At 51.4% G+C, this 9847-nt stretch overlaps 1 protein-coding gene across 1 annotated transcript; it reads right to left on the bottom strand.

Annotated features, from left to right (window-relative positions):
* Nucleotides 1-6545: 6545 nt before the first annotated feature.
* On the bottom strand, nucleotides 6546-8008 carry LOC120641687 (WRKY transcription factor WRKY51-like). The gene is made up of 3 exons (XM_039917884.1): nucleotides 7303-8008; nucleotides 7058-7183; nucleotides 6546-6960 (listed from the first exon to the last, which is right to left on the bottom strand). Exons 1-3 carry the CDS (start codon nucleotides 7917-7919, stop codon nucleotides 6756-6758), a joined length of 948 nt encoding a protein of 315 aa, XP_039773818.1. The 5' UTR covers nucleotides 7920-8008; the 3' UTR covers nucleotides 6546-6755.
* Between the last annotated feature and the right edge of the window lie 1839 nt (nucleotides 8009-9847).

Genomic DNA, 9847 nt, shown 5'->3' with positions numbered 1-9847 from the left:
GTTGTCTAAGCGAACAGCTGTCCAAATTGATATAATTCGTGGACTGTTCATGGGCTGTTGCTGGATTGTTGATGTGTAGGCCAGTGGCGGAACCCGGATTGAGTCGAACCCCGAGCCGAGTTTTAAGTATAGACGTCCACAAACTCACAGTTCAAAAGATACATGAAAATATAAACGGAAAGATAGATAACATACAAAAAGCGCCATCGCGAAGTAATATATTTATTCTTCTTCAGCAATTGATCCAAGTCCTTCTTCAGCAATTGATCCAAGTCCAGATGTAGAAGCTACTGCAAAATGAAAAAGATATATTAAATATCTAAAACATGTAGCAATGATAATGTAAATCAACAATTCGAACAAAGATTTTGTAAATACCACTCGAATGAGGTAGTTGAATCCTGCGCTTTCGCATATCCTGATAGTGCCTTAATATCTTATCGTTTTCAATGGCAGTAAATATCTCTCTCTCAATATAGCACACCATGCGGTGATTTAGCCAATCATCAGCCATCTTATTCTGCAACTCAGTTTTGATGATATTCATAGCTGAAAAGTCCCTTTCTACAGATGCAGTTGCCACCGGCAATATCAAAACCAACTCAATAAGACGATAAACCAAATCTAAATCCCCATCTTTTCCAGTGTCAACCATCAACTCTGCAATCTTACCAAGGTCATTACAACTTGACCATTTGGTTTCATTTCTTACTTCATGAATGAATGTCTCAAGTTGCTCTCCCAATAATATCAGATCATATGGTTTAAAGTCGGCATCATATATTACTCTAACATCATAGATTCATTCATTCATAGTACTCTAACATGGAGGATGGATCCAGTCATCGAGAATCGAGATCTAGTCAATCAAATTCATCTAATTTCTTACCTCTCCTCGGCTCCTCGCTGGTGTGCGGCGCCTGGCCGCGAGGTGCGCGCCACCTGCCACTCGCCGTACCTGGCCGGCTGGCCGCTGGCCTCTCCCCTCCCCAGTCCTGCCCCTCGCTTCGCGCCTTCGCCCGTGCAGCCGCAGAGCCGCGAAGCCGCCTGCAGTGCCGCCTGGGAGGCTGGGTCCTGGGTGCCTGCGCCTGCCTGCCTGCCGCTGCCGACTACCGTCGTCGCCCCCGGGCCCCGGCCAGTCCCTGGTCGCGCCTCGCGCGAGCTCGGTGCGCCGCCGCCGGCTGCCGCCCCTGCCCCCTGGGTGCCCCCGATGCCGATGCGGCGATGCGTGATATGGATGGGCCTTGGGCTTCACCGCTTCAGAGTTTAGTGAGCTGCTACTAAAAAATTTTGGGTCGAACCCCGGGCCATGGCCCCGGTGGCCCGGGGTGTGCATCCGCCCCTAGTGTAGGCTACTTACCTTGCGGAAGACACATAAGGTGCCCCCGCGCTTGGGCGCCAACTGCCGCTTCTCCCCCCCCCCCCCCCCCCCCCCCGCACCAATTCTGGTGCCGTATGTCAACCTCCATCACCCAAAAATTAATGAAATCCTTTCACAAAAGATACTCTTCTGACCAGGCAGCTCACAGTGGATTCAGTATCTCTTCGCCGACCGATCTTGATCTCGCTAGCCGCCTCAGCCATGGACGCTTTGGATCTCTGATCGGAAAACCAACGTCCCAAGCGAAGCAAGTCAGCAACCCATATGCATGCTCGGCGGGCCGCACGCTGGCTTTGACATCCACCGCCCGGTCGTCGATTTCAACAACAGCTGGGCGCTACGACGGGTGCTGTTTGACCCAAACCCAAACCACCAAACAGACACGGCGAATCCAAATCCCCGAAAAGAACATGGCCAGCGGACGCTAAAGAACATGCAAGTTGCCGCGGGGTGGGGTCACCGGAGGTGCAAATTGGTGAGCTTTTTATTCAATATATGCAACATTCTTTATTTAAATTTTTGTACAACTTCTCTAAAATTATGCCAATACATACACCCCAGATGATCCGAATCGACCGCGAGTATAAAAACGACCTCCGTTCGGTCCACTTGCCCTCGCCCAATTCCGGCACTATTCCGGTGTGGATATCAACGAACAGGTCTCTTGGCAGATAATACTTTTCCTTTTTTTAAAAAAAGTTTCTTGGCAGATACTAGGTGGTCTTCTTCGCCGCCAGGCGCCAAAGCGATGGTGATTAGTCAAATCGGGTGGCCCTAGGCGATTAGCACTAGGGTTAAACTAGTATAGGAGGGCTAATCAAGCCTCACAGTCACGGTGGGGACGATGGGGGCATACCCCGATCATGAGACGAGGCGACTACCTAAAAAAAAGTCCAAAAATTCTTTTCTCTTCTTGCGCCCGCCTTTCAACAATTCCATCTCCACTAGACATGAAGGCAGCCTTGTTTTTGTTTACATTATATACTAAACTAAAGTCGTGGTGCGGCCAATATCACCGATGCGACCGAGGGCCAGGTGATGGCGTGCCCACTCGTCCCGGCTCATCCAGCCACAGAGCCACTGGCCGCTGCTCCAGTTCACTGTGCCTCACTGCCACGGCAGTCTGCATGACCAGAGACAGGCCAGAACAATCGCAAGAAAACAATCCTTGTACCAGCGCCAGGCTGCTAGCACAGTGGTACTAGTAATTTCCTGCTTAATCGATCCGTCGACGTGGCATCATTCTGACCTAACTGCAATCAGCACAATACTAGTTATATATTACAATGCGATACGCTGTCAAGCCCCCACTGCATTTCTCTCGTTATCTAAAGAAGATGGGCACTCGGTTTTTTCAAAAAAAAAAAAGATGGGCACTCGCAGTCCTGCAAGTAGCTTTAGGTCACACCAAGCCGCCATGACCATGAGCCATGATGGGACGGAGTGCAAGTCCACTTGGACAGCTCAGCTCGCCCGGACAAGTCGAGGAGGGAGCGCAAAATCTCCCATCTCGCATCGGTTGATCCGGTGGATCAGCGCGGATTGGCGTCGGGCCCCCGGGGGATTTGCCGGGATTAAACAAATCGTTGGGGGGGGGGGGGGGGGGGGGGTTTGAGTTTCAGCAGCAGTGGGTTAGGCTGAAAGCCGGGGCAAATGCAGAGAATGTTGGAGGTGTCAAGCTCCCGGTGGCCTTCCAGGCTTCCACCCCCCCCCCCCCCCCCCCCCCCCGGCCCGCCCGCCCAAGATCGCGCCAGTAGGTAGCTTCAAATAAAAGTAACAGCCATGGTTTTACTTTTACAGCCTACTAGATGCAGCCAAAGTTCTCTGCACATGTGGTACTACTTTACTTACAATACTCTGGCTTCATTGACCTGTGGTTGCCATTTGATATGCAGGTCTATGGCCACCGTTAAAGAAAGTTTTTCTTAAAAAAATCATAGGAGACGGAAAAGTAAATTAGTGTGCAAAGCACCATTGGAGCATGAGTGGATTAGTATATAATGGTTTATCATGCTACTAGAAGGCTGCCCAAGACGACTTGCGATCTTATTGGCAGTGCATCGATGCTAGCTGAGCACTCGTGTAACAAGATTAAACAAAGGTGGAAACGGGACGACGGACCGTGACAATTACGCGCCTTGTGTAAGAAAAAAAACACGGATCATCCTTCCTACCGCAACTTGGGTTGGCATAAAACGCTCCCACTTAGGCAGTTTTTTCCACAAAGAAAAATAAATTAAGTTAAAAAGAAAGAACGCGTTGAAAGCTCCACTACCAATAATACTTGACTTATTACAACCATGGTCTTCCTGTCCCCAAGAAGGCAAGGCAAGATCAGCATGCTCCAACGATACTGTAATTCCGAAGATGGATGCTGCTACTAGTCCGTTGTTACCACAAACTACTACTAGTTGGTTGACCAGGTTTTTCTACGGCGACGTGGCGTTGCTTGAGTTCACAGCCACCTCTGATCAAGCGAAAGCGGGGCCCGGATTGGACATGCGTGCGTGGCTGGTAAGGCTTTCTCCAACCATTCCCCCCATCCAACTCACCCCAAACGTATTATTTACTATATTTTACTACCTCCCTCCAAAAAATTCATCTCCCTATAACTTCTTCTCTCCAACCATTCCCCCCATATCCATTCCCCCTATACACTATACCTCACTCTTTAACTATTTATTTATTATTTTTAAATTCTGAAAAAAATAGTACTGTATTTGTACTACTATAATACATATTGTTATCAAGTTACGAAATTCAAATAAATTTTTTATCACAAACAAATGACGTGATTAGAGTATAGAGAGAGTTGTAATCTCCCCCTATATATGGGGGGAGATTCAACTCCACCCCTATGTAGGGGGAGCTTTAGGGGGTGCCGTTGGAGGCACCCTCCCCTCTAAAGCTCCCCCCACACAGGGGGAGGGGGTTTGGGGGGAGGCGTTGGAGAACGCCTAAGGCTTTCTCCAACCATTCCCCCCATCCAACTCCCCCAAAACGTACTATTTACTATATTTTACTATCTCCCTCCAAAAGATTTCTCCCCCTATAACTCCTTCTCTCCAACCATTCCCCCCATATCTATTTCCCCTATATACTATCACTCATTAACTAACTATTTATTTAACGTTTTTGAATTTAAAAAAAATCATACAGTATTTGTACTGTCATAATACGCATTATCATCGTGTTACGGGGTTCAAACAAGATTAATATCGCGAAGAAACGGTGTGATTAGAGATATAGAGGGAGTTGAAACTCCCTCCATACATGGAGGGAGTTTCAACTCTCCCACATAGGGGGGGCTGTGGGGGGAGCCGTTGGACCGCTCGCTCCCCCAAACCCCCCCTACGTAGGGTGGGGGGCGCTGTCCAGGGCGCCGTTGGAGGAAGGCTAAGCAAGACTTTGTGCGGACGCATTATCCCGCGCCCTCGCACGGCTCCCTGCCTCACTAGGTCAACGGATACGGGCGCGAGGCCAGGCGCCCAGCCAGGCCCCTCTCCGGAAACAACAAAAAGAGGAAGACGGGGCGAGCAGCCCGAGGCGTTGAAAATTCGTTGCTGCTCACTCTCCCTCCTAGTGCGGCGCGGGGCCCACCTTGCCCTCAATTTGAGACAAAAAATACTAATCGGAGGTGGACAGAGGAGAGAGAAAAGACCCGGAACCGATGATGAGAGAGAAAACACGCCGCAGTCAACTACGGGGGTGCAGGCAGCCCGGCCGGGAAAGCGACCCCTCACCCGTCACCTTTGACCGGCGCCCATCCCTCCGCGCGGGCCCCGCATGGGCCGTAGTGGGACCACGCAGCCGGAGGCGGGGGGGGGAGGCGGAGGGTAGAAAAGTAAAGGCACCCCGGAATCGGTGCGGCCCACCCCCGACACCCCCACCAGGCTTGACCTCTGCAGAGGCAGGAAGGACAAAGCAATCCCCGCCATTATTGCGCTTGTTTAAGCGGCTGCGTATGACCTCTTGGCGCTTCCCCCTTGTTTTTTAATTTTTAATTTCATTTCGGGTCCGCAGGCAGCGGCGTGATGAGCTGTACCACCACGGGGCAACCGCACCAGTGCACCACTGCCGAGTATTTTTTTTTTGAGGAAACCATACTTGTATTACTGAGAAGGAAAACCGTATACAAACGCATACAAGTACGAAAGAGGAGGATACATGGACAGCTGTCCAAACCATCTAGCACAAAGGCCCCTTAGAAAACAAGATATTACAATTAGGTCCCTGGACCCCATGCTTCCCGAAAACGCCAGATTTCGTCCTCGTCCGCCGCCGTGAAGCCGATGCCGGTCATCGTCGGGGAAGAAGACTCCATGGCCACCGAAGAACTGGAGGAGCCCTATCGCGCAGAGGCTTTGAGTAGCCGCAGTAGCCACCCGACGCAGACGCCGGGATTGGATCGCCGTGGAAGGAACATCGGCCGGGGGTACCCCCGAGCGCCTCCAATCTTGGACCAGAGCTCGTCGACGACGCTTGCCGCCGGAGCATCAAGCTCGATCCACACTCCATCAAGCCGCAACACCAACAACCGTCGCTGCATCCTTGACCCGAGCCGCCAGATCCGCCGCCGCACGAAGTCGACGAAGAACAGACGAGCACAGATCGGACTCCTGTACACGGGCCGGCAAAACCGGACCCCACCTCCACGAGCACATCGACGGCGCCGGAGCGGAGCACCATCGAGACGGGGACGAGCTCGAGAGGACCTTATTCCAGACTGGCGCCGCCGCCGCCGCCTCGCCGCCGCCGCCGGAAACCTAGACCTAGACACCCTAGGACCTAATCTACACTGCCGGGACAAGGACCACCGTTCCCCCACGGCTCCGAGGGCCAGAGGCCCGCCGGAGACGGAGGGGAACGGCAGCGACCCCGCCGGCGGGAGCACGAGCCGCCTCTCTTCTGTCTCTCTCAACTGTTCACACGAGAGCCTTCGAGAGAGGGCCCCGTGTGACTAGTGGTGGTCCCGAGTATTTAATCAGGTCAATGGTGAGCAGCGAGCCCCCCTCGTCGTTAACTGTTTCACTGCGGCGACCCCTGCCGCCGGCCGGACGACGAGATGAGATCGGCTGTCTCCGATCCTCATGTCGCAATCTCTCATCAGTCAATTCTGAACTGAAAAAATTTGCAGTCGCAGCAGCTACAGATCTGCGGGGCGGAAGGCCACACAATTTTCGACTTTTTAGTTCGGAAAACGGAAGCGTATGCGATGGGGGATTCGGAGGGGCGAGCGAATTCTGATGGCATCGAAGGTGTCCTCTCCCTCTTTTCTAGTACAATCTTGTTTCTTTTTTACACGGGGAAGATTGAGAAGCGACTCAAAAAAGAAGGGGGGCAAAAGGAAGCTACTGATCCTAGTCAGAGAGGCTCAGACATGGCCGTTGCCGGCGGAGACGCTGGCTAGAGGGGCGGCCACCGGCGACGCCGTCGCCAGGGGGCTCGGCCCGGCGGCTCCCGGCGTGTGGCGGTGCTCGCCCTCGTACGTCACCACCAGCATCGCGGGGTCGTCGGTGGCGCGCTCCACGTGCTTCCTCGCCGGGCACCCACGGACGGTGCTGCATTTGTAGTAGCCCCTGAGAACGACATGACCGGAGGAGAGTCAGATCCTTGCTTGCTCATGAACGGCGATGGTTGCTGACACGAATCCCAGCTCAGCGAAGAGAAGCTTACCGTGGGTAAGGGGAGCCCTTGATGGGTTTCTGGCCGTACTTCCTCCAGGAGTACTCATCCGGCGGGATGTCGGCGATCTTGGAGCTGATCGCCGGCACTCTGATGGTCCTCTTCACACGGTTTTTCCTGCGGAAAATAGCCAGCGACCCGGTCCACCGTTAGAAAAACCGCTCCCGGCCGAGAAAAATGCTAAAAAGAGAAGTGATATTTTTGTTTAGAGTGTTGAGGATACGGGCGGGCGTTACCTTCTCTTGGAGCAGTGGCAGCGGCTGCCGTTAGCGGTGGCCTCGGAGTGCGCGCCGGCGCAGGGCTTCCGCTTGTGCCCGGACAGCGGCGGCTTCCCGGCGGACATCAGGCTGCGGCCCTTGGAGACGCTTCCCTCGCCGGCGGTCACCGAGGAGAAGAAGGACGTCGAGGTCACGGACGTCGCGCCGGACATGGTCAGGTTCGGCTTCGTGAAGTCCAGCGTCAGGCTCTGCGGCTGCGGGGCCGGCGCCGGCTGCGCCACGCTGACGGGCGCCACGTGCTGCAGCGGCGCCGGGGGAGGAGCAGGGGAAGCCACCACTGGGGCGGCGGCCGGGGCCGGCGAGTCCACGGGCCCGCGGCGGAAGCGGGCGTGGCCGGTGCGGTCCAGGATGGAGATCACCTTGCGGAACTTGGAGACGGCCTGGTCGGCGATCTCGCCGAACGGCTGCTGCTGCTGCTGAAGGTGCTGGGCGGCCTTGTGCGGTGCCGCGGCCTGGGAGGAAAGGGACGAGACCAGGAGCTCCAGGCTGCGGAGGCCGGCCGCCGCCGCCTCCTGGATGGCGAGCTGGTCGTTGGCGCGGCGAGGGGCGTAGCAGCCCATGAGGTCCACGGCCATGGTAGCCGGTGCTTCGCCGGTGACTGCCCGCGCAGATCTTGGCTTGGGGCTATCTAGGAGATTGGGGTTGGAAGGTGGAGGACGGGCTGGAGACCGTGGCCGGCTTTATAGGTGGAAACGGGGAGAGCAGGGGAAGATGCGATGCGAGTCAATGGGTGGGTGCTGCCTTTTTCCGGAAAAGCCCATTGGATTCCTCCAAAATTCGAGACGTGGTCACCTTCTCTTTCTCACTTTGAGCCACTGATTTAAGAGGACTATTGTCTATCTATTGTCAGATCTCAATGCAGAGTGTGAGTGTGTGATATTTCAAAAGAAAAAAAAGGTGGCTTCACGGCGTGAAGGTACCTACTTCCAATTTAAGAGGAAAGTATTTAGTCATCAATATATGCAGGCTGGCAGCATGGAAATCAAAATATATGGTTTATTGTTTTCGGTGCATAACATACATAAGACTTTCTAGCACTACGATAACCTTTTGATGATATATATTTTAAAAGATTGAAACATGTTTTATTGATAATTTTAGCAGCCATTTATACCATTGAAGTCTAAATAAGGAAACATTTACGGTTTCTGTAATCAACTAACTACAATCCGTATGTCAGGTATCCTTATCTTGGTAACAACTTTCTATTCGAAATAAAATAAAGCAAAATTGCAATAGAGAACATTTTGGTAGTTTAAATATATATAACAAAATAATGTCCTATTGTGTGGTGCCTACCCACTCTTCAGAGCCCCACACTTTTACCTCTCTTTCGTTTGTTGATCATTAGTTCATTACCAGAGGATTATCCTATAAATAAGAGAAAGACAGGGTGCTGTGTGTAAATGCTCGAATATGGGTGTGAATGATGATGACATCTTGGCCCATGAGATAGTGGACTTTGAAGATAAGGAGAAATCAGTTTTCTAAGCCTTTATTCCCAGCATCATATAGCGAGAAAGAAAAAAAATATACTACACTAGACGTCTAGACCTATGTGTCTTGGCTTCGAAGTCAACTATGGGGAGGGCCGAGTTTGGAGAAATAATGACGTGTCCATTATTTAACCACTAAATAATTAAAATAATGTGCATGATAAAAAGGAGCAGTATTTCTCCCTTTAGCAGTATCCTTTGGAGATATTGTCTCCTTAATTTTCTAATGATCTGGGGTAAAGGTATTTGCACGCTTAAATTGAGAACTTTCATGCTCTCCTGCTTTTTAATACTCTTTTAGCTCGTTGACGAACTGTTGCGCGAGCTGGCATATCTGGTGTGATCAGGAGTTGAATCATTTTTGACACAATTATGCGCTAGAGTAATCGCTCACATCATTGTAACAAGTGGTCAAACAAAATATTTTCTTTTCATTCTTGTAGTTGTAAATTGCAAGACTCTGCGCTTGGTTTATATACTAGATTATGAGTAGGTTTGTCTTCTACACTTAGGCAATGCGTTTACACGTATCATCATTTAACAAATGCAAGCAATTGTTTTTCACGAATAGAAGTTCCCCTGGGGCAGAGTTTTTCTCAACAAAGTTGACAAGTTGCAAAATAAAAAAAACAGGGGGAGCTGGTGGACCGATCTTGAAAGTACAAACCTGTTGCAGTAACAAAAAGGAGGGCGTGCGAGCCACCAATCCCTTAAATAGTTAAATTATCATGCTATGCTGCAAATAGGCAGAGTAGTTGGTTGTAGTGCTCTCTGAACTGTGATGATGGTTTCAGACTTTTAGTACAAGACTTCGATCACCAAACTAGTAAAAAAAATGCCTCATCAGAGAACGCGTCACTCCAACTTGAACTGAGTAAAACTGCTCCAGAATGGGAGGAGTAGTGCTATTCAAATTCAGCCCATGCGTTGCTCCTCTGATGATGATTTTTGAGCTTCTTTTCTCAGACAAAATTAGTTTGCATTGCACAAACCTGCAGTATCGCTGT

This window comes from Panicum virgatum, chromosome 7K (assembly GCF_016808335.1).
Source record: "Panicum virgatum strain AP13 chromosome 7K, P.virgatum_v5, whole genome shotgun sequence".
NCBI classification, from domain to species: Eukaryota; Viridiplantae; Streptophyta; class Magnoliopsida; order Poales; family Poaceae; genus Panicum; species Panicum virgatum.
This window is presented reverse-complemented; position numbering and strand designations above follow the sequence as displayed.